Source organism: Sipha flava, unplaced genomic scaffold, assembly GCF_003268045.1.
Source record: "Sipha flava isolate LNK unplaced genomic scaffold, YSA_version1 80_pilon_pilon, whole genome shotgun sequence".
NCBI classification, from domain to species: Eukaryota; Metazoa; Arthropoda; class Insecta; order Hemiptera; family Aphididae; genus Sipha; species Sipha flava.
The window spans coordinates 1,650,780-1,674,667 of NW_020273622.1; the positions used below are offsets into that span (position 1 = coordinate 1,650,780).

Here is a 23,888-nt window from a genome sequence, read left to right on the forward strand (position 1 = left end):
TAGGTGTTTATGTGATAGAAATTGATAATAAAACAGGTCCCATAGATTGCCCTATATTGGCATCAGTGTTAACCTGAAAAAAAAATGAAACTTTTATATTACAAAATTAACAATTAGAATGGGAAATATGATGCAGTTAAATTAATCGATTTTCCTAATTCAGTTCAGTTTATTGAATCGATTCAGTGACTCACTTCGAACCATTTAAATATAATTTTAATTGAATTGCAATTATTATTATACTGATAATAATACTAACCGATTTAGGTTGTTTGTTTGTTTTAACCACGATTTAAAATTTATTTTGTAGTAGATTTTTAATCGTGGTATCAACTGAAAATCAATAATTACTATTATTACAATTATTATCAAATTTTTTAACAATTAATTTTAAATGTATAGCATAAACTTATAAATGTAGGCCCAATAGCATATTTTAGTATTGCCCCTAAGGTATGTCCAATCTATGGGTGATGGAGACACAGAATCTATATCGTAAGTTACGATTATAATTTTATATTTAATTTTATTAAATGTTAATATAATATATTTTATTTTCAATTTTAATTATTTTCACATATATATATATACAAAAAAATAAATAATGTTTCCTCTCGACACAAAAAGTGTGGCCAACCATCTGTCGACAAAACTGATTGTTCCCATTCATTCATGAATTACTTATTCTTATATCATATATTATATTAAAATAAAATATAAATACAAAATTTGACTTTGGGGCAGAATATATTTATCAACAATTATAACCCTTATACCATAAAAAAAGATTAAATAAGTTGGGCAATCATAATTCATCAAGTCTATGATATTTATAGATTTACTGTGATAGGTTACTCAGTTTCTGGTTTTATTACTATAACAATTTGTTTACTTTTATAATGTAAATGAAATTTAAAAATAAAACCGGAAACTAGGAATTTTAATGTTTCAAGTAAATTGCCAATTAATTTAACATCAATTTTACTCAACAATTTCAAAAATTTCCAAAACTGACAAAACTAAAAAAATATCATTTATTTCCTTTTTTTTTTTGTAAGTTCCTCATTATCAAACTTACTAATGTAGGGATCCCAGATTTATTTTTTAAAAATACGGGACATTTTAAATCATACCAAATTTTGAAATTCTGATGTTAATTGGTGGAGGGAGGAGGTGACTTACGTTAGCAATTTTCCTTATAGTTACTAAATATACTATAAAATAAAGTTGAAAACTATATTTGATACTTCAAACAAATATAAATTTTAATTAAAATTAAAAACAAATAATTAGGTGGCTACTATTTTTTTTAGAATCAAATATTATTAATTATCATTTGATTTAGATATTATAGTTTATCAATAATAGAAAATTTAAAAAACTTAATGGAACTCGCGTCGTATGCTATCTACATGTATTCGGCTGCAAATCTTCCATTTCTAATGTCTCTTCTGATGTTCCTCAGGGAGGACATTTATCCCCGGTATTGTTTTCGCTATATATTAATGGCATAAAGGGGGTTGTCAAAAACTGTGAGTTATGTTTGTCGATGACGTACAATTTTTTAGTAAAATTGAAAATGTATCTAACTGCTCTGCGCTCCAGAATGATCTTAACAACCTGGTCTCGTAGTGTAATAGTATTGGTCTTCAGTTTAATGTAAATAAATGTCATTGTATGTCATTTTTAAAACATCGCTCCTCTATTAATTATACATACACAATCAACGGTTCTAGCGTAACCCCTGTTAGTAGTAAGAAAGACTTGGGTGTTATTTTTAATGTAGATCTTAACTTTCACTCCCATATAGAAACGATATGTTGCAAAGCTATTAAAACGCTTGAATTCATAATACGTATATCAAAATAATTCAATCTATTGTTTTCACTGAAATCTTTATATTGTTCTTTGGTCCGATCCCTTATAGAATATGCATCTTTCTTATGGGATCCTTATACAGTAACGGACTCCTGTCAATTAAAATGTATTCAGAAAAGATTCTTATCTTGTGCAGATTATATATTAAAACAGTTTTCAGAATACTCGTTATAAGTATTCAAAATACTTTATTGAATACTTTCAAAAAATGTATTTAAAAAGTATTTTGAATACCATCCAAGTCTGCACACTACAAATTATGGGAGAAATAATCCTTTATATCGCATGATGAGATTAGTCAATGAGAGCGCCATTTATTAAGACTAGTAAAATTAGGTGTCCTACTAAATACTTACCATTATACTTAATTAATTATTGTATTACTATGTTGTCTAAATCTATGTGTGTAATTTGTATTAATTATTTAAATTGTAAATTGTATACTGTGAAACGGTTGTATAGGGCTCTGTCCATTAATAAATAAATATAAATAAATGTATCTACCACAATTGTTTATTGGAGTGAATGCCCACCACTCTTCCATCATCTGCTGTTCCAATAAATTAGTAGCACCATGTGTTTTTATGCTATATTTTACTTTGACATGTTTCTACGTAGACTATAGATTGGATATTGGCCCCTGTTTCTGGATCAATGAAGTGGAACTGGTGGTTTACAGTTTTATGTACATAGCCATGGTCACTTAAATTGCTGTAAGCCCTCCATTCGTACGAGTTGATGTTTATAATTATATGGTTATATCTGCAATATCAGTCTTCGTACAAAGTAGATATCACCCGAAAGGTGGATAACATAACGCGATCAAAGTACTGGGAGAAAGTATACAACGCGAATTCCAATTTAATTTTTAAAATAAGGTATATTTGAAATAGACTATACAAAATACGAGACTAAAGTGTTATGCTTATACTAGTGTCGAGACACTTTATTCAAATACAGGACGTATGGGATCCCTATACTAATGGTAAGTTAGTAAAATTAAAACACAGCTTTTCAAGTGAGCAATAAATCATCTGTCTATAAATACATAACACCAGATGCAAATAATAGCAATACTATAATGCAACTACAGTTTTTATGGTTAATGTTATATCATTATATAAATAATAGATTTATACTACATAAATTATAAAGGAATTGTAATTTTGGATTTATAAAAATACAATTAATCAGATTCAAGGATCTTGTATTTATTAATAGATGAAATAAACATAAAACTGTAGATTACATTTTAAACACAACTACTTGGTTTTTAGGTATATTGTTCTTAATAATTAATAAAATAAACATTTTAGATTATATTGAAAATTATTTTAGTAAAAATGTTTCTATTACATTTTATGGAATTAATCTGTAATGATTACTTAATCACACATTATTATAAAATTGCTAATATTTATGGCCAAGAAGGTTTTTCTCCATCCTTTACCATTCCACCATATAATGCGCTTTTATCCCTAAATAATGTCATCCTTTCCGTTTCTTTGTCATCTAAAAATTTGCCAAAAAGAGCACCAACTGATAGTGGGATAGCTACTATGAAATAGTCCCAGGTTAAACCAAATAATGCATGTTTGGCTGCCATTATAGAATAAACCTAAAAATAAATTATTATTTTAAAAATTAAAAATGACAATAATACAAATAAATTTTAATACAACGTAGTAAGATTAAAGGAACCTTATAATAAAATATAATATTACATTTTTTTCTTCAACAAATTATCATTTGTAATGCTTTAAGACATATATGCTTTTAAAGTATACTTTATATTTACAATACTAATAATGCTATCTAATATCTTCATTGAATTATTTCTAATACATTATATTATTATGGAAATTAATTATTAAACAACTTTAACCATATAGTAATTCATAATTACTAATTATAACAAATGTATTAAAAATGTTTCATAAAATAAGATAAAAATAAATTTTCTAAAATTATATGCAAAAACTTTTAATGATAATATAATATCTACAATTGACAACAAAAGTAAGAATTAAAAATAATTGAAATTATCTAAGAAAAATATACTATCGTATATTTCAAGGAAAACAATTATTGGGACTAATATACCACAATATTAAATAAAAAATGTCAGATATTATGTTTATTAAATTATTAATACATTATAATTTATTAAACATACCAACACATTTCGTTTAAATAGAGCCCAAAAGTATTGTAAGTACCCACTGAAATAAAGTACTGAGCTTACATAAAACTACATAAATCTAACAGATATTAATTTCTATAGGTTACAGCCAAAATTATATTGGATCTTACTTTAAGCTTTTGTGTTCTGTGTTTTTTTCCAGTTTAATGTATGGGTGTAATCGGCGTAAATAGTAGAAAACGAAATTATGGGAAATGTTGCAGAAATAAAATTACGTTTTATGTGATACCATGCACGATTTAATGCCATTTACCTGGAAATCGTTTATTGGTTAAATTATTTCAATACAATTAAAAAATTATAGATATTACTTTACAAACAATTATAGTGTTTTAAAGGCTTACACAATATTTTGAAACTTACTTTAGCTTATAGTATTACAACAGTGCTGTCCCGTTTTATCATAGAGTAATTACTCTATGCGTTATATCGACCTTGGATAATCAGAGTCGGGTGCAGTTGTCCGAAAAATGATAAGGACCGGAATCGAAAGACGGCGACATAAAATGTGTTGCCAACATAAAATTTCTAAAAATAATTTTTTAATTATAGGATATAAAAATATAATAAATATTACCTTATAATAATCAATAAATACCAAACTTCCTTCAGAATTAAGTTGCATACATTTGTTAACCCTACACTGCACGATATTTTTTTTCCTTCAAAAAAAATAATGTGAGTTTTGTGTGTACTTCACTAAACTAGGAAAAATAAAAAAAAACTTTTTTAAGTTTTAGTTTTGCTGAAATTTCGAAATTTTAAATTGTTCCATATATGGAACATTGTGCATACATATATGAGTATTTTATTCATAACATTTTTGTTAACTACAGATATAATTTTTTGAAGTACATTATTTGATTTGCTATATTGATATTTTTTATTTATTAAAAAATTATAAAAAACTTTTAACACTATATTATAAAAGTAGCAGGTAAATAATATAAAAATATTTATCATTGTGGACAATGATAATCATAAAAACAGTCATTTGTTTTATTTAAACATAAGTATACTGTGCACTTTCGACACATAATTGATGTTTTTATGCCACAACCATTATTTTTGCAACGTTCTCTCTTGTCGTTTATTTTTGGAAGATGTGCAATCATGTCCAACCGTACGTTTCTTGGTGGCTTATATGTTTAATATCCTAGAAAAAATAATAATACTTGTTTATTTATATTTAATAATATAAACAAATTCGACTTATTACCTCGTTTTTTTTTTCGCTTTGTTCCGGTTCTTTTCGTTTCCTCCCTCTGGTTGGTGTTAGTTGTTCTCCAATTTTGCACAATGATACGGCTATTTCTTGACGAAAATCTTTTAGTGGCATATACTTTTCATCACTGTTAACTTTTTTGTATAAAATACACGCGTTAACCATCGCAACATCAAAGAATTGATAAAACATTTTAAAATACCATTTTTTAGATCTCATTCCGACTCTATATCGGGCGATATGGGCATCCAATAAATCTACACCACCCATATGTTTATTGTAAACATATTAAAAATATTATAAAGATAAAAATTATTCGAATGATTTTTTTACAATTCTTCGATTAAAAAATTATTCGACTAATTTAGAAACAATATTATTCGAATAAAAATGTATTCCAATAATTTGGAAACAATATTATTGGAATCATTTGTGACCTTAATATTATTTGAATAATTTTTAAACATAGTTATCCTATCCTAGTATATGTAGTAGTAGTTAGTACTAATTACTAAATATATATTGTAAAATAATGATTATAATTCTTCTAGTTTGTCTACATGTATTTAGTATGTACCTTAATAGTAATTAATTATCAATATTGAATTTGTTATTATTATATCTAGTTTAGTCCAGTTTCTGTTCTATATTGTATAGTCTCAGATATTTTGGTATTATGTACTAACTATGTATGTTCAATGTTGTATTTCATATTTATAAGTTCAAATATATAGAGCTCTATAAAAAAATACAAAGACACTAGATAGATATGGACATGTAGCTATAAAAATTATCTGTTTGAATTTATGATATCTTATATTAATTGTGTTTGAAAATTAGTCCAATAATAATTTATTCGAATAATTGTGAAAAAATCATTCGAATAATAAGTTATTCGAATAAAATGTTATCTAAATAAAATTTTATTCAAATAACGCCCAACTCTGGAGACGAGCCTGAAATCCGAATATCTGAATTATCCGGATGTCCTAATATTCAATTCCGGATTTGAATAAAAAAAAATCATCCGGATTTGCCGAAGTATCCGAACTATCCGGATTTATGAATTTGCTTTTGAAGCGAAACTTCTTTACTGAATATATGACAAAAATATTTAGTAATGTGACCGACTGATCAGAATAAAACAACTGAATGACACACTAATAAGACACATAACCTAACTTGTATATCTGCTATGCAACGGTCAGTATACAACCCAACAAATCTTTTCTTTTCTAATCCCAACTTAGCGGGTATGGAAATTAGAGACCTCTGATCTAGGGGGTTCTGAGTTTTTATGGTCATAAAGTAATTTCTCCCATTCGGGAACAAAAGCCCCCCCTTCATTTTGAGTTGGTCATAACTCAGTGAGGTTAAAATTTAATGACCCCGGACCAATTGGGAACCGTTCCGGAGATGCGGGACTACAGGTTTCCGCTTTAGTGAACGGGGCATCTCCCCATTTTGGCTTTTTGCTTTTTTTCTGTATTTCAGTCCAGGAGGTCACTAGGACCCACCCCACCGATGGGAATCGCGGGTTTTTGAATTCTCCCCTCCCTTGCTAACCTTAATGGAAGAGATCAATTGCCATTGGTGTTAAGTGGAGACTTTAATGTAAACTTTGCTTCAAAATTTGAACGTTTATTGAATAAAATTATCTGAAGATTAGTTGAATTTATACAACAATACAATATAATTAAATTTATGTAAATATAAAAATGAATAATTTAAGAGCGAAATTGATTTGAATAATACGGATAGTCTGGATAATCCATGAAATCTGATTATGCCCATCACTAATTTAGAATAATATAAATAATTTAACTAATTTTTTTATACTACTGTTTCTACTGTTGATCTCAATTGAATTTGTGGTTTTATAAGTTCCCATGTCGAATTTTGTAAAAATTCAACCCTTTTTATTTTTGTATTTTCGGTGTGATTAGCTTTATAATTACTTAGTGCATTTATATCAGCCACGTTCAAAAGATTATAAAATACAAACATTGGCTAACGCTTTGTTTTACGTGCTACATTGCCATTTTTACATTATTTTTATCAACTAAATCAATTCCAATTTTTGTTCTATTATAGAATGCAATTATATCTGGTTTTTCTTTTACCACCTGTTTCTTCATCTATTTCATCGTCATGGTGTATAGATGAAATTAATTCTCAGATGATTATTTGAAGGTAGAAAATTAAATGCCTTAACTAGAAACTTATCATTTTAATATAATGAATGATTAAAAAATATGTCCATTTTTCGATTTTTTTTAAGAAATCTAAGAAAATTAAAAAGTGACTTGTAACTTTAAACAATTATTATTTAAATTTTCCTAGGTTGTGTTAAATTGCACAGAAATTAACTAACAAAAGAAAGAAAAATATCTTTGTTGTGAAAGTATAATACGTAAGTCGCAATAATTATATCAATATCGCAAGAAAACATTGACTGCAAAAATGAGTATAGTACTGTAGAAAGAATAAGTATATAAGGAAATTGAACCAGTCGTCAATCTATTCATGATATATTTTACGCATATATAAAAGAACGTTGCAAAACACATTATAATTGCTTGGGTATTTAACAGATGCCGAACGTTATTTTCATAATCAGTTATTATATAGAGCATTTCTCTTGTGTCTATAGATTTTATATGACTATATATCCAATACATTATAAATGTATACCCAGCCATTGATTGTAAAAATATAAGCATAATGTTAATAATCAATGTTGAGACCAGATAAATACTTTTTTATCTAGATCAAAATAAAGATATTGTACAAAAATCTATCTAGATCAGGGGCGGATCCAGAGGGGGGCGAATGGAGCGATCGCCCCCCCCCCCCCCGTTCACCGTAGCAAACTAGTTTTTGACGTAATTACTTCAAGGGTAAATAGAGAAAACTATTTTTTTTTTTATACCAAACTTATACTGGTACTATGTTATCACTTATATTTATTATTTGGTGATATACATCACCAAATAATAATCATAGTAATAGACTATTATCATGATGTTTAATATTCGTAACAAAGTTTTGTGTTTGTCGGTGTTTCTGAAACGTGATAACAAATGACGACCAACGTTAAAATCGTTCGGCACCTCAATAATCAACAAATTTATAATTTATAAACTATTGTTATAAGACATATTAGAATAACTAAAAAAAATTATTTTTATTATTATTACAGTAGAACCTCGATTATCTGGGGCAATGGCGGGGAAGAGTCACACGGAAAAATGAAAAACACGGTTAATCGAGATTTTTTATTCAACGAATTATGAAAAAATTTATAATTTTATGTCCATATTAAGTGCGTACGATATTATTTTGTCAATGACTGTTTTTGAAACGGTTATAGCAAATGCTAAAAATAAACTAAATAATATGAAACAAATTCGATAGACTTGAAAATTTCCCCTTATGTATTAGTTATAACGTGATTAGATAAATATGATTGTTGAAGAACTTCTATTAGACTCTATTAATTTTAAATAACTCATATTTACCTGTGACATATTTTTATCGCTGAGAAGTTCGTTTACGTTTTTCGATAATCTGTACATAATATAAAAATACGTTCGTCCGACCTAATTAAAATTTTCAGACGAACAATTTCGAGGGACGATAATTTTGGAAGACTGATCACGGTTAATCGGGATCACGGATAATCGAAACACTGTAAATCGGGGTTCAACTGTATATAATTTTTTTTTTTAAAACTTTTTTTATTTAAATAAATAACCTATATCAAAATTAATATTTTTAATTTTATCTATATAAATATCTATATCATGTGTGTCCGTTAAAAATCGCTCCCCCCACGTTATCTCGGTCGGGATTCGCCCTTGATCTAGATAGAGATAATAATAAGCTCAACTAAAATTATCTTCATAAAAGATAAAAGATAATCATAATTTATCTAGATAAAAAACAATTAAATTTTTTAAAAACAATGATTTTAAATTAAATTTACAAATAACAACAAAAAAATTATCAAACCTATCAAGAGTAAAACATTTTGTATTTGTTTGAGGCATTTGAAATGTGTCTCGATTTTAAAGCGTTTTATTTGTTTGGAGTAAACAATATAGGTAACAATTTGCTAATATAGATTTATTTCTGAAACTCATTCAAGCGTTGACGCTTTTCGTGGTAACAATAATTTGATTAGGTACCTACTTATTCTATTTATTATTGTACTTATTGTTCATTGAGGCCGTTTGAAATTATTTTGTCCGGGCCGAGCTATAGAGCTAGTTCAACCCTGGCCGCGGACATCATTTTCAATAGATATGTAATTATATATTTGCCCCCAAATAAATTTCCAAATTATGCCCATGCTATAATCATTATTCATTCAGTTTTAAATTAAAATACTAAGTTATCAGTACATTATATATATATTCATAATTCATCAATAAGGATAGATGTCCATTACTAATACTTATTTATTATATAATAATTATTAGAAAATTAAAAAATATACTTTTATATGGTGTGGATAATTTTCAGTTAAATAAATCTGACCTTGTATGCATTTTGAACAAAGTAGTATTTGTTGAATCATTTTTGCCTGTAAAAGACATGGCCAAAAAACGATTCATATTTTACAAACGTAACTCAGTAAATACTAGATACGGACAATAGCGTCATGACGGAATGACGAATGATTATTGGTAGTAGATGGAAACGGGCTTACAAATGGGTGACGTTTAGCGCATCACGATATTTTACAATTTATTAATATAAAATTAACGAAAAGAAAATTGTTCTACTTAAAGCATCAAAAGAGTTATTTATAAGAAAATTTTAATAGTTTCTACCAAAAATCAGTAGATGATGACGAAAATTACTGCTAATTGTTATTCATTATATAAAAAGCAATTATTGTCATTGTTATGTACGGTTATTTTTAAGTTAGTGAATGTTCAAAATGTTTTATTATATTTTCAATTATAATAATTTTAACTATAAATATTCATTATTGAATATTTTTATCACAGCTACACAGATTATGCGCGGAAAAATCTTGGAGGCTCCGAAGGACTCAAAATCAGTGGCGGATTACGCATTTTTTCGCCATGGGGCAGTTTTTTTGGCGCCCCCCCCCTCCCCCACTACTCTACTAGACAACAAAATATTTTAACTTTAACTCGACAGCTCGCCAAACTTTTGACTGCAGTTGTGACCTATATGGATACTTTTTCTTAAAAATGTTTTCAAAAAATTTTTTTATTAACTTAAAATAAACGAAAATACAGTCAACTCATTGGTTCATAAGGCGCCCTTTTAGACCTGGCGCCCTGGGGCAGCTGCCCCGTGTTGCCCCGTGTGTAGATCCGCCACAGCTCAAAATATTAATTAAATATTATACATAAAAAATATCTAGTAAATAAACAGTAGATAACTAAGTATTCATCTTAAAGATACCAAAAATATAAATAAATAGATAACATTTATATTTATACCTATATAAAATAATAAATAATTATTTAGATAAGTATCAATTCTGTCAATAATCAATGATCTATAATCAATAAAATTATGTGTCTGTATGTAGTAAAAGTAGCGCCAGTGTTTTTCGGGAACAATGATGTATCCTTAGATATGCTAATTGAAAACTACAGGACCTATTAAAATCTATAAGAAAAGTATGTTGCCCTGACCATATGTCCCATTTTTCCTCTCTAGACACCGGTACTAAGTAAAAGTAAATTAATCTCATAATTACAATAAAGCAGTACAAGAAATTACATAATTTGCATCTTAAAAATAATATAACATGCTTCATTTTTTCCTTTCGTCTATAACAACCAAACACGATTAAACAAAATACGTAATAATACAATATAAAACTCAATACAAGTGAAATAGAAATTGACATTATGTAATGTTATACAATATACATTACAACTGTAATGAAACATGTTATTGTCTACACGCGGAACAAATCTGATAAGTATAAAAATCAATCAATATAGTAGTATATAGATAAATTATATTATTTTTATTACTATAGTATAGTAATCATTATACTGCAAGCTAAATATTGATCATAATGCATAAGTCGTATCCAGTGCCACATTTATGAAGGAGGGGAAGTGGGTAGGTCTGCTCCAGGTGCTGTTGGTATCAGAGCGTTCTTAAGTTAACGAAAAATAACCTTTGTAGGGGTGCTATATTTATATTAGGTCTGGGTGTCAAATTTCCTAAATTCCACTCTGTCAGTACCGTACCAAGCAAATATTGCATCCAGGGTAAAACTTCAAAATGCGCCCTATTATATTTTTAATTTAAAAATATTAGAATTATTAAATATTATTTTCAATAACTGCTTCAATTAATATAAAAGAGGTTGCAGTTTTTGTAAACTGTTAATTGGTGAAGCAATAATATTAAATTAACATATTTAAGTTACATATTAATTTATAAATACCCGAGTAAAAAAATGTAAAACTTTGTTTCAATCTAAGCCAACATGATGTTATTGTATGATATATTATCTATCATACTGATAATGTAAAAAGCATTTTTGTATATTTTTAAAATTGAACAGAGACTTTTTTATTCAATTACCTATAAAGATTACTAATTTAATTTTTAATTATCTACCCGTATAAAATAAATAAAATTATTTTATTTTACTTTTTTTGATTATATTTTCGAACGAATTCATAGGAATAATGTTTATTCAATGCTAGATACTTTATATACCAACCTATGACTTAAGTATTATAATTCAATATACATTATATGGAATCTATAATAGGTAGATACTTTTGAGTTTACATAATTTTTATTCATTTTAATTTATATTTTAAACTGTATTTTAACTTGGTCGGTTCTACAAAACCTTATACCCTTTCACTATATTTATAATTTGTTCGTTGTGTAAATGAAAAAGTGATGATAACGCGCACTCTTAAACATTTTCCTTTAAATGAAAAATGCATTGTTTTTATAATGATGTGTATTTTCCTGTATCTATATATATATATACGATTTCACTCAAAAAGATTGCTTCCTACATCTTAATTAATGAAATAAAAGATATCCTGTCTAAAGAATTACATGTTTTCTCAGATTTTTTTGGTAAAATGTTGATAAAATAGTTTAAATTGGTTTCACAAAAAGTCTTGAAAATTGATTACAAAATTTCTCACACGTATAACATATACTTACTGATTAATGAAAACAATTTAACTTAATTTCCAAAAAATTGTGTAAAAGAGTTTGAATATAAAATTTAGACAAAACAATAAGAAATTATGAAAATCAGTAACGTATTTGTAATTAAAAATGCATTAAACTTTCAATTTTTCATAAAATTTTCTTTATAGCCCAAAATAAATTTAACCAAAAAGCAGCAGAAATATTTTATTGTTATTTATTTAATTGAAATCGATTATAATTTTAATAAATTTCAGATACAGGATATTAATTAATTGATTTTATTCTATAATTTATAATTTATAATTTACTAAATACTGATTAGTAATTTTAAAGATATTTTATAGTTTCGAAATATTATAATGGAATGTGTAGGGACTTGAAATTTTCAATTTTCCTAATTTAAAAATTAGGAAAATCGATAATTAATAAAATTGGACATACTACAATTTCAATGTAATTTAATTACCTATCTAAATGCCACATTTTTGTTTTGAAAAAAATAGAATACTAAGAATTTGAATTCAATCATCTTATTAAGAAATGTTCATCTATCATATCAACCAACATAAGTAATATAAAATGATTTACTTACCTCTTTCCTTCAGAATCGTTTTTTCGAGATTCATGGTAAATTACTTTTAACCATTTTATTTGGAATTTTTTTCCTTTTATTTGTGATTTAGCAATGGTTTCTATTTTTTTATGTAAATAAAAAATAAAATATAATAAATAAATATTATTATATTATAATTATATTATTTATATTATTATTATAAATAATAATAATAATATTTCTATAATAAATAAATATCTGGTTTTTATAAAATCTATATAGGTAATAGTCATATAATGAACCACATATTTCTCGAAATATAATAAACATTTTATTCCAGTTAATGTTGTTGAATATCTTTCTTTTTTTTTAATTCTTAAATTGGTTAAATGATTTCGATAGCCTCCACTTTTCCCTATCCTTCACAGCTACTTTCAGCTCCTTATAATTTGTTTTACCTATGACTTTTATGATCTATTTCATAAATGGTGTTCTTGGTTTATCTCTTCTAGCTTTTCGTTCATCTTTCATTCTATTATTGTTGCTATCCATTCATTGTTTCTCATTATATGTCCGATAATTTATTATAGAATATCTTTTACAAGTTTAATTTCAAAGTACGAAACTTTTTTCAATCAATATACATAGTAAATAATATAATTCTTGTTGGTTTATTTTTGAGTACTTTTCCATTTTTTATTTTATCTGGTTTATTATTGTTGTTAGCATTTTTGAGACATGTGTTTATAAATTTAATATACTAAATTGTTCACAAGAAACTCTACCTAAATAAATATTTAAAAAAATTCTAAATTTTTGTATAAAATATTATATAGTAGAAATTGTATTAAAAACATATCAATAATGAAGAAGCTATTAAAAGAGTTGAATTAATTATCGCAAATAATTTGACGTTTTTTTTTATTTCAACAGAATAATGTATCTATTATTTAACATACATTATTTTTAAATTATAATAATAAAGTGGGGAAAGTATTTTTTATAAATACATATATATATAAAGCCAATATAATGGTGCATATACGACCTTAACTCTTCAGTTGTTTGAGGCGTTCACTGAGTTGGACGTGGACTCGATTTGACAGTGCAGTACGGAAAGTAGTACGCGGTAAGTAAACATTCAACATAATTTATTAGTTAGAAAATTTTTTATACTTAATATGTTCAATATGTTTATAAAGTATACAATATGAATATAGTAGTAGATACATAATATTTTATTTTTTGCAAATGTCTGATGAATTGCGAATTTTTTTTATACTTTTCTTATGATTTTAATGTTTAAATCTAAGAATTTTTAGTTCACTCAAATATATATTTTAAAAATAAATATTTAAAAAAATTAAAGTTTATATTTCAGAATTGTATATAATTTTTGTTGCAATATGATGAAAATACTACCAGGTAATGGCATAAGTTTTGTCATTCGGATTAAATAAAATTTTTAAGCTCTCAGGTTATAATTGTATATTAATTGTTATATTATAAATATAAATAAAAATATGCATTTATATATGTATATATATATATATATATAGATACGTGTATATACACTTTATATTATATAGGCTATAAATAGATATTATAATGAAATATACAGGATATTTCAAGATTAACGAAATCATTTTTCTTGATCAGTATGTACTGTCGAGAAAAAAATTTATAGTTTGAAGTTATTGCACTATTTGAACTTAACAAAGTTTTAACTATTTTTATTACAATTTTCTACAGTTTTTACTTTTTTAAATATCAATTTTTTATAGTTTTCTTGCGACTCTACTCAGTTCATTTCAATTTCAAGTATAAATATTGACTACAATAGTTGTTAGTTCATCTCAACATTTTTAAAAAATTTAATTTTATTAATATGTGTAATATTTTTTATATAATCGCTTTGTATGATTTTTTTTTTTTAGACGATTTTTATTTAATCATTATATTTGGTGGAAATAAAATTTTTATTATTAAATTATACTTATATAATAATATTTATGTTACAGTGGCGTATATAGGGGGGGGCCCCCTAGGCCTGGGCCCATAGTGAAATTTCAGATTCAATTAAAACATTTAATGCATTTTGCTAAATTATATATTTATATGATACCATGGCCCGTACCAACTATTATTATTGTTGTTCTATGCTAGTATATTGTTTTTAAGTAATAATATTCATATTACTAACTGACACCATGGTTCTCCAGAAGTGTATTTTAGAATTAGTTTGTTTATTCCATATCTTGATGAGCTGTCTATGTCATTAACTAACAGTTTAACAAACATAAAAATGTTCTTTTAAGTCTTCAACATATTGTACCATTTTATGTGATTAATTCTAACTATACTGATGTATCAGATGTTATTACCTTTTACCAAACTGATTTCAAAGAGAGTTATAATCCGAGACTATGGAGAAGTAAATGGAAACTTTTTTGTTTAAATTCATATAATAGCATTCAAAAAAATGCTATTGAAGGTTTAAAAAAATGTAATAAAGATGAATTTTCAACAAAATATGTTCTGTTGAAAATATTATGTGCTATACCTGTTACTACTGCATCTGTCGAAAGGAGTTTTTCTAAACTAGGTTGACTTAAAACATTTTTGAGAAATCAATAAGGCAACATTAGATGTTGGGTCTTTGCGTTGATGACGATTCATCTTAATATACCTCTAAATTTTGAAGAAATTGTTAATATTTTTATTAAAATAAACAGAAAAAAGAATTTTACATAATATTAGGTCAAAAACATTTTAAATCTACCTACTGTAGAAAAATGATTAATTTATTATGTATCTTGTTTAATAATAAATATATATAAATAAATTTAAATTCCTACATTTGTATCATTTATGTCATAATTAAAACCACCCGTTTCCTAAAAAATTGTTAGTTGTAGCTATGGTGGAGTTAAATTGGTCCATAGTGAAAATAATTCCTATTTACGGCACTGCTATGTTAAATGGTTATCACAAGATGCATAGGTTATATTATTTTCCATAAAGTTATATTATAATTTATAAATAAAGTAACGACTTTATTAAAGGGTGTTTACGGATCTCGAACCTCCTTTAAGGAAAAAAAAGTTCAAAAGTCAAATTATTTGCTATGAAGGCACTGAGATAAAAACATAAATTTATATCATGTGGTTGTAAATAACTCTTAATTTGTATTTATAGTAATAATAGAATAATATACTTATTAATTTAAACCTCATATTTATTTTTTAATTATTATAATATCATTTATTTTTTAGGAAAACTTTAAAACCTCCCCCCCAAAAGAATTTGAAAATTCGCAACTGAATCTTTCCATTTATAGAAATAAAGAATATATAGAATATATAGAATAATTATAACCTACAAGAATTTTAATTTATAAAGATTAAATGGCAAGACGTTTTTATTTTATAAGTTAAACAATATATATATAAGAATGGAACTTTAATTTTAATTTTTAAATTTTTTTTTTTATAGAAATAATCATCAAAAAAATTGTAAATTATAAAAATGATTTTTTAATATTTAGCAGAAATGGAGCAGAATTTAAGCATAGATACATTGATGGTAGCAAAAGAAGAACTTCGAGAAGATGAGGCTACACGGAATAATGCTTTAGTTCAAATGCGATTGTGGTTGAAGCAAAATAATAAAATCATATACTCTCGCAGTGGTAAATATTATATATTTATATGTTATAATTTATAATTCAATGGTGGATCCAGGAGGATTTGGGATTTAACCCCCCAAAATCCGGAAAAATATGTATTAAAAATCAATAGTTTTCATTATCAGGGGAAAATATTTTTCAACCTCCCCCCCCCCCTCTGAGAAAATCCTGGATCCGCACTGTAATAATTATATCAATTTTATCAACTATTATGAATATACATTTAATTTATTCCTGGTCCATGCGCAAGTGGGGTTTGGTGGTTCTAACCCCTCAATTCAGAATCTTTTAACATACATTTTTACTAAAAATATACCTAGTCCTCATTGTATAAAAGTTAAATTTACTTGAAAATGTATGCATAGTTGTCTATTTTTGTTTTAATTTTTAGTTTATTTAATTTATTAATTTATTAATTAATTTTTTTATTTTTATTTTATAACCGTTTTAATTTTCTCCATTTGACGCCTTTCTGACAAGTTGGCTATTCAAACTATTCAGACATTTATTGACACCATAATCTAACATAACATTATAGTTTTGAACCCCCTCCCTATTGGACGATTCTTTCGCACAGGCCTAATTTATTCATTCTGGTAAATAATATTATGTATCAGCTTACCATTTGTCGTAAATGTTGCATGTTCACTGAAAAATGGTTTAATTAAATTGCATTGTAACTATCAGTAATTATTTTAAAGTGAATTCTCAATATTAATTTAATTTCTAAGTTGAAGTCAGGAAAATATTTTAACAATATTCACCAGTAATTTTTCATTATTTACAAAGTAATTGGTCATTACTTAACATGACTATTTAAAAGTTAGAGTTTATTATAATAAAATATAATAAAAATAACACTAATAATATGATAATAACAAATAACTGAAATAATCATTAAATATTATACAATAGGTATTTATTAAAATACAAGTTATATATTGGATAAGCATAAAATATAATAAATAAAGTGATGTAATGATAGGGAGTAAATATCCTAGCCTAAAATTCTAAATTCAAGTGGTTAAATATTTATAATTTTTAGTATACATAAATTTACGTACTATAATAGTATAGTATTTATATTCCATATTTATCAATAGTCAAAAGTAAAAGCAGATTATTCAACCAATTAAGACAATATTATAAAAATATACAATAAAACATTTATGTATCACGTTTTAGCATTTTTTATAAATACTAGTATTTACTAATTATAATCAATGGTTTTAGGTAGGTAACTGAACTACATATTTTTTTTTCTTTATTTAAATTTAATATCTATATAAAAAACTCTAAAAATAAGCTTAAATAATTTTGACCTCTAAAAATAATTGTGTGCATTATAATTAAAAATCATATTTGACACTCTCTCTCGATACAAAAACAAAACATGTATTATGTACAATAATGTATAATATGTGTACATTGTACATTGTATATAGTTAAAAATTACGTATCGATAGGTATGTTATAAATCATAACTTATGATGTTACAAAAGGAATATTGTAGTACCAATTATAACCAGGACTGGTGAGAACTTTTAAGGGCTCCATGGCTAATTAGTTCCAAGTTCCCTTTACTTACAGTCGTAGATCAAGTCATATCGCCAAGACAAACATACTATTTTTACATACTTTAGTACAATAAAAATATTCAAATTTATATTTTATGCTACGGCGAATGAGATTATAAAATAATTTTGTATAAAAGACTGAAACGATTGGCCTTTTCAGAGCTACGGGCCCCTGAGCTATAGTAACCCTCCCTGCTCCACAATTTCGCCGGTCCTGTTTATAAGCTACTATAAAATACCATTAAAATCATAAATGATTTTAATTCTTATGACTAATAAGTAATATAATTACAAATTGGCTAGTTAATATTTATACAAAGAATACTAATCTTTAAAGTTTACTTACCAGTATATAGAAAACAGCCAATAATAAAAAAAAAAAAATTGTCACGGACAAATTATATTATTTTAAAAATCGTGAATCTGAACCATCCAGGGCATCACTCAATTTCATACAAAAAAATGCGTTCAAATCGGCCCAGGCGTTTAGGAGATCAGTGATAAACACACGTACAGTAGAATTATATACATAAATACAATATACAATATTATACCGCACTGTTCCGCAGTAATAAACTAATCCACCTAATCTCTTACTCATTATCGTTTTTTGGAGAGCAATGATGTATTGATTTTTAATTTAAAAGATCACTAGTCAGTATCATTCAACCTAGAAGTTTCATCCACTTTTTTTTAAAAAATTGAGAAAATCAAAGAATCCAACATATCTTTTTTCTCGGTATATTAACAATTGTATCTTTATAACCAAACATGGGCATGAATATGAATTGTTATAGTAGGGGAGCAAAAATTGTAAACATAGCATACAGGGCCGTCCCATGGTTTTTCGGGGCCAGGGGCAAATTAATTTGGGTGCCGTTCAACCATAATAATAAGATATGATAAACAAAATACTCGCTGAGAATAACAAAATTCTTGTAAATGTATTTTTCGAAATCTTATTTAAATTCGTGTACGGCATTACATATTTCCATAATAAAATTGAATATTATTCATATTATTTATAATTTAATCGCTCAATGTAAGTGGACAAGTCGCTACATGCTCACACGCGCATGACTTTAATAACCGACACGCAGCGTGTAAAATTGCTCAATGTAATTGAGGCTTTATTATTAATTATTATTTTTTCTATTGTACTTATTTAAAATCAAGCCTATGTGAACTGGTATATTTTCGTGGACACTTGAGCATCCTCAGATTTTTCATGGAAGTTGCGTCCTTCCCTAGTACCTAACGCCAACTTATATATTTAATTAGTTTTTTGTCAATAATAATGGTTAGTTATATTTTATATAGTTAGTGTATAAACGGATATAGTTTTAAATTAGGTACCTATCAGTACACACTTACCTATTACACATCTCAAGGTAAAATGTTTTGCAATATTGTAATGCCATTATTTGGTAATTAAGGTCCTTATTTACTAATGATTTATGTTAAAATTTTAAAATTTTGATAAATAGTTTGAGACTTAGATGACTAATATTTTTAACGACTAATTTAATTTTAAATAAATATATACATCATCGTACTAAAACTGTTATATTTTTAATTATAAATAAGTATTGATATATTTATTGTATTTATATAATATTATATATATATATATATATATGTTACGGTCAAAGTGTATAATCGGGCATTGTAGTACAATGACTAATATCAATGGACAAAGTGAACAGTTATACACTTTGCCCGGGCATTGTACAGAATGACCAAAGCACAGAGGACAATCACAATCAATTAATTGAAAATGTATAAAACAATTTTTGTTACCTTAATAATTTACAATAATTTATTAAATGAATTCTTCTAATACCTCGTTGTATTTTACTTCACTTAAAAATATATAATTCAAATTTTTTTTACTCAAAAGAATATTAAATTTTTCATAAAATTTTAAATCGGCCATTTTAAATATTAAAAAAATAAAAGTTTTAAGAAAATTCAAAATAGTAATATGTGTAATAAAACAGCCGTTAAATGGTATAATTTAAACTAATCTGAAATATAATAATATATTATATTTCCAATTTTAAATGTCTGTACACAATGCCCGGCTAGGTATTGTATTAAAATGACCCAAATGTACCATGTACCAAAATTAAAAGCAGATTCTGCTTTGCTCAAGTATGACGGGCATTATACACAATGCCCGAATTATACACTTTGATCGTAGCATATATAAATATATATTATTATATTATTAATATAATATTATAAATATAAATATTATTTTAATCAGTAAAATGAGTGTTTGAGTGGACATCCCTAAAATGTGATGTCCATATATCCGTTTTTTTCAAATTTGTATTACATATTTTGAACCCACAGACACAATGACAGAAAACAATAGCTTCTATAGATAATAAAATATTTTCTTAATATCTTATACCTTTTTGAAGAGCGAGTATTATATATTAAAATAATTCCAAATACAATTTATTGTTCAATAAGACATTACTTTTTTGTTTGTCTATAGCGGGCCTCACACGATCAGTAATACTGCCAGTAAAAATATTGACAGTAGGTATATCGATATCCGATTTTTTCATCAGTCATCAGTATTGTTTTTTCATACTGACAGTACATCAGTACTTACCTCACATGATCAATAATATTGTCAGTATCTGAAATACTGTCAGTATTACTAATCGTGTGAGCTCACTTACACTTTTAAGTATGTAGGTCTATAATCTAAAGGATTATAAGCAGTGCTCGAATTGGGAAAAATTTAATAGAAGAGCCCAGTTCAACATTTTAAAAACTGCATTCCACGTGCGCAATTATTTAACACATACCCGTGGGGGGCTTCGTCCCTCACCACAACTCCTCCATCGGTAAACTTACATATATTTTGAATACCACTTTTCAGCTAAACAAGTATTTAAATTCCAAATATATTTTGATAGCAATACCAACATCCTACATGTTACAATAGAAAATAAAAATAAAATACTAATTAACATAATTGTAGGTGATCAGGCAGTCTCATGACTCAAATAATATAATCATATATTTGGTTTTTGTTTTTATCTATTTTTACTCTTTAGTGCGAGCCACGGCCTTTTAGAAAATTAGTCTAAGGTCGTGGTGTGGGCATTTATTTTTTTCCGAAATGACAATATCGTCGATCACCAATATTAATAATAAACCGTACAATGTATAAAGTATAATACATCAAATTCACAAACATTGTTATTTATATATTTCCAGAAATAATGACCTTGTCCCTTATCATAACCACCAAATAATCTTTAATTATAAAAATGGTTTTGATATTATAAATCGTAATATTCGTTTTCAAATTGACGTAAATTGAAATTCACATGAAAATTATTTTGGACATCAATTAGGATGAACGTGGCGTCCCCCTCGTTCCAAAGAAAAAATATAATTGGGGTACGCGAAAAAAAAATAGTAGAGGAGCTCCGTCCTCCTCCACAATTCGAGCACTGATTATAAGAAATTAAATAAAATCAATATCAAAATTGTATTAACTTTTAATTTTAAGATGACAGTTTTCTATTGAGATTTCTACGAGCTAAAAAATTCAGTTTACCTTTAGCTCAAGAAGCTTTAGAACGGTATTTATTATTACGACAAACATTTGGTCGCCAATTTGGTTTTTATCAATTTGACACTACATGTCCAAGACTTGAAGAACTTCTGAAATTGGGGTAATTAAAAATAATTTCGAGATTGGAAGTTATAAACTATAGAAAATGAACTAAAATTAATATTTTTACGATTTATAGATATATATTTGCAGTCCCAAAACGTGACAAAAACGGTAGACGAATTATCATAACAAGACCAGGTAAAATGATTTATAAAAAATTAATAGCAAAAAAAATTCATAATTTTTATTTACATTTAAAAAGTTGTCTTATATGTTAATACTATGATTTTTATCTTATTTGTTTATGCTTTAGCATAGTTCTTCTTAATTGGAGCTAATGAGATCTTAACATCAGTAATTCATGGTCATATATTTATTTACTTTTAAGTAATTTCAGCATTTTTTTTTAAATAGCTTGATTAAATAGGAACTAAAAATTATTATAGGAGTCTTTAATCCATCAAAATGGTGCAATACAGAAATGACTAGGATGCATGCTATTACATATGAAACATTGTTGGAAGACCAGGAAAACCAAATTCGTGGTTTTGTACACTACACAGATGCTGCTGGTATGTGTTTACAACAATTGACATTATTTACACCAAGAGAAGCAATTCGAATTGTTAAAAATGGAGAGGTAAATTTGGAATAAATAAATTCAAATTTTTAATAAGTAAAATTATTTTATTTGTTCACAAATCATATTTTATTAAATTATAATAAAATAAATAGTAAATCACTATGCAATTTTAATCCTATATTGAATCATTCCTTAATTTCTTTAAATTATAATTGGCTTCAGTATTTAACTTCTTGTATAACTATACAAATAATAATAATAATAATAATAATTTGTTAAATAAAATATAAATATTTTATAAAAATGTTTAGCAAACAATTCCAATGCGACACAAAGAAATATATGGAGTAAATGTACCATTGAGTTTAAAATTTGCATTAGATTTTGGATTGTCTTTGATATCTGAAAAAATTAGAAGTCGTGTAAAAGTAATAATATTGATCAATATAATATTAAAAATAATTACTCTGTATAGCATGAACATTGTTTTTTTCATTTCAGATATTCAATTCAATAAAGGAGAGCCATGCATATATTGATCAGTCACTGTTGCCTAAAGAATATGGTGGAGAGATGGAAATGTCAAAAATGATAGGTAAATTAATTTTTAATAACACCATAATTTTACAGTCAACATTTTATTTATTTAAACAAATGATAGATTTATGGAAACAAGAGTTATTAGAAAAACGAGAACAAATTCTTAAGAGTGAAAAAATGTCAGTTAATGAGGATATGTTTAGTGAAGGGGCAAGACAAGGACGAGTATCAGCGTTGACAAACCAAAGTCACCATCATATGGTTGGTAGTTTTCGTCAACTAACTGTAGATTAGTTTTCATAATTTTGAACATCACTATATAGTTATTTGAACTTTAATTTTATGCAGAATTTTAACATTAAAATGTTATATCTTAATGCCAAATCTCTGAAAACAAAAAAAATGTTATTGGATTATTTAATGTAATTACAAATATATTAGTTAATCAATAAAAGAACATTTGTAATTAAAACAATGATAAATCTTACTTAAGAAATTGAAATTTATTATGCATTGAATGTATTAGGTAGATAATATAATATTTAATACCAAAATTACAATTTATGATGGCTAATAAAAAAATTAGGTTTACATATATTTTTAGTAGAAGAAAAATAATTTGATTGCAACTTCTATACTTTTTTTTTAAAATATAACTTACATTTTATAATACAAATCACAAACATACCAGTCTTTTATAGTATAAGTATATATACATATGTATATGAAAAATATATATACCAATATTTTCAATTGAATATTTATGAATGTAATCCATACACATGTATATATTAAAATTAATAACAC

At 25.9% G+C, this 23,888-nt stretch overlaps 2 protein-coding genes across 8 annotated transcripts; one reads left to right on the top strand and one right to left on the bottom strand.

Moving 5' to 3' along the window:
- The first annotated feature begins 367 nt into the window (after nucleotides 1–367).
- On the top strand, nucleotides 368–23,449 carry LOC112693029 (alpha-tocopherol transfer protein-like). Of its 5 annotated transcripts, XM_025567908.1 has the most exons (8): nucleotides 368–495; nucleotides 16,595–16,738; nucleotides 21,851–22,016; nucleotides 22,095–22,156; nucleotides 22,405–22,598; nucleotides 22,853–22,969; nucleotides 23,043–23,136; nucleotides 23,203–23,449. In XM_025567908.1, the coding sequence occupies exons 1-8, from the start codon at nucleotides 456–458 to the stop codon at nucleotides 23,373–23,375; spliced, it is 990 nt and encodes a 329-aa protein (XP_025423693.1). In that variant the 5' UTR covers nucleotides 368–455; the 3' UTR covers nucleotides 23,376–23,449. The 5 variants fall into 5 exon arrangements, with proteins under 5 accessions (XP_025423693.1, XP_025423689.1, XP_025423690.1 ...); XM_025567904.1 differs by having other exon boundaries at nucleotides 23,043–23,449; XM_025567905.1 differs by having other exon boundaries at nucleotides 16,598–16,738; nucleotides 23,043–23,449.
- Nucleotides 3,124–4,553, bottom strand: LOC112693030. 3 transcript variants are annotated; one of them, XM_025567909.1, is made up of 3 exons: nucleotides 4,445–4,553; nucleotides 4,192–4,334; nucleotides 3,124–3,496 (listed from the first exon to the last, which is right to left on the bottom strand). In XM_025567909.1, exon 3 carries the CDS (start codon nucleotides 3,482–3,484, stop codon nucleotides 3,296–3,298), a length of 189 nt encoding a protein of 62 aa, XP_025423694.1. In that variant the 5' UTR covers nucleotides 3,485–3,496; nucleotides 4,192–4,334; nucleotides 4,445–4,553; the 3' UTR covers nucleotides 3,124–3,295. The 3 variants fall into 3 exon arrangements, with proteins under 3 accessions (XP_025423694.1, XP_025423695.1, XP_025423696.1); XM_025567910.1 differs by having other exon boundaries at nucleotides 4,393–4,489; XM_025567911.1 differs by lacking the exons at nucleotides 4,192–4,334; nucleotides 4,445–4,553 and adding an exon at nucleotides 4,335–4,422.
- Nucleotides 23,450–23,888: the final 439 nt, after the last annotated feature.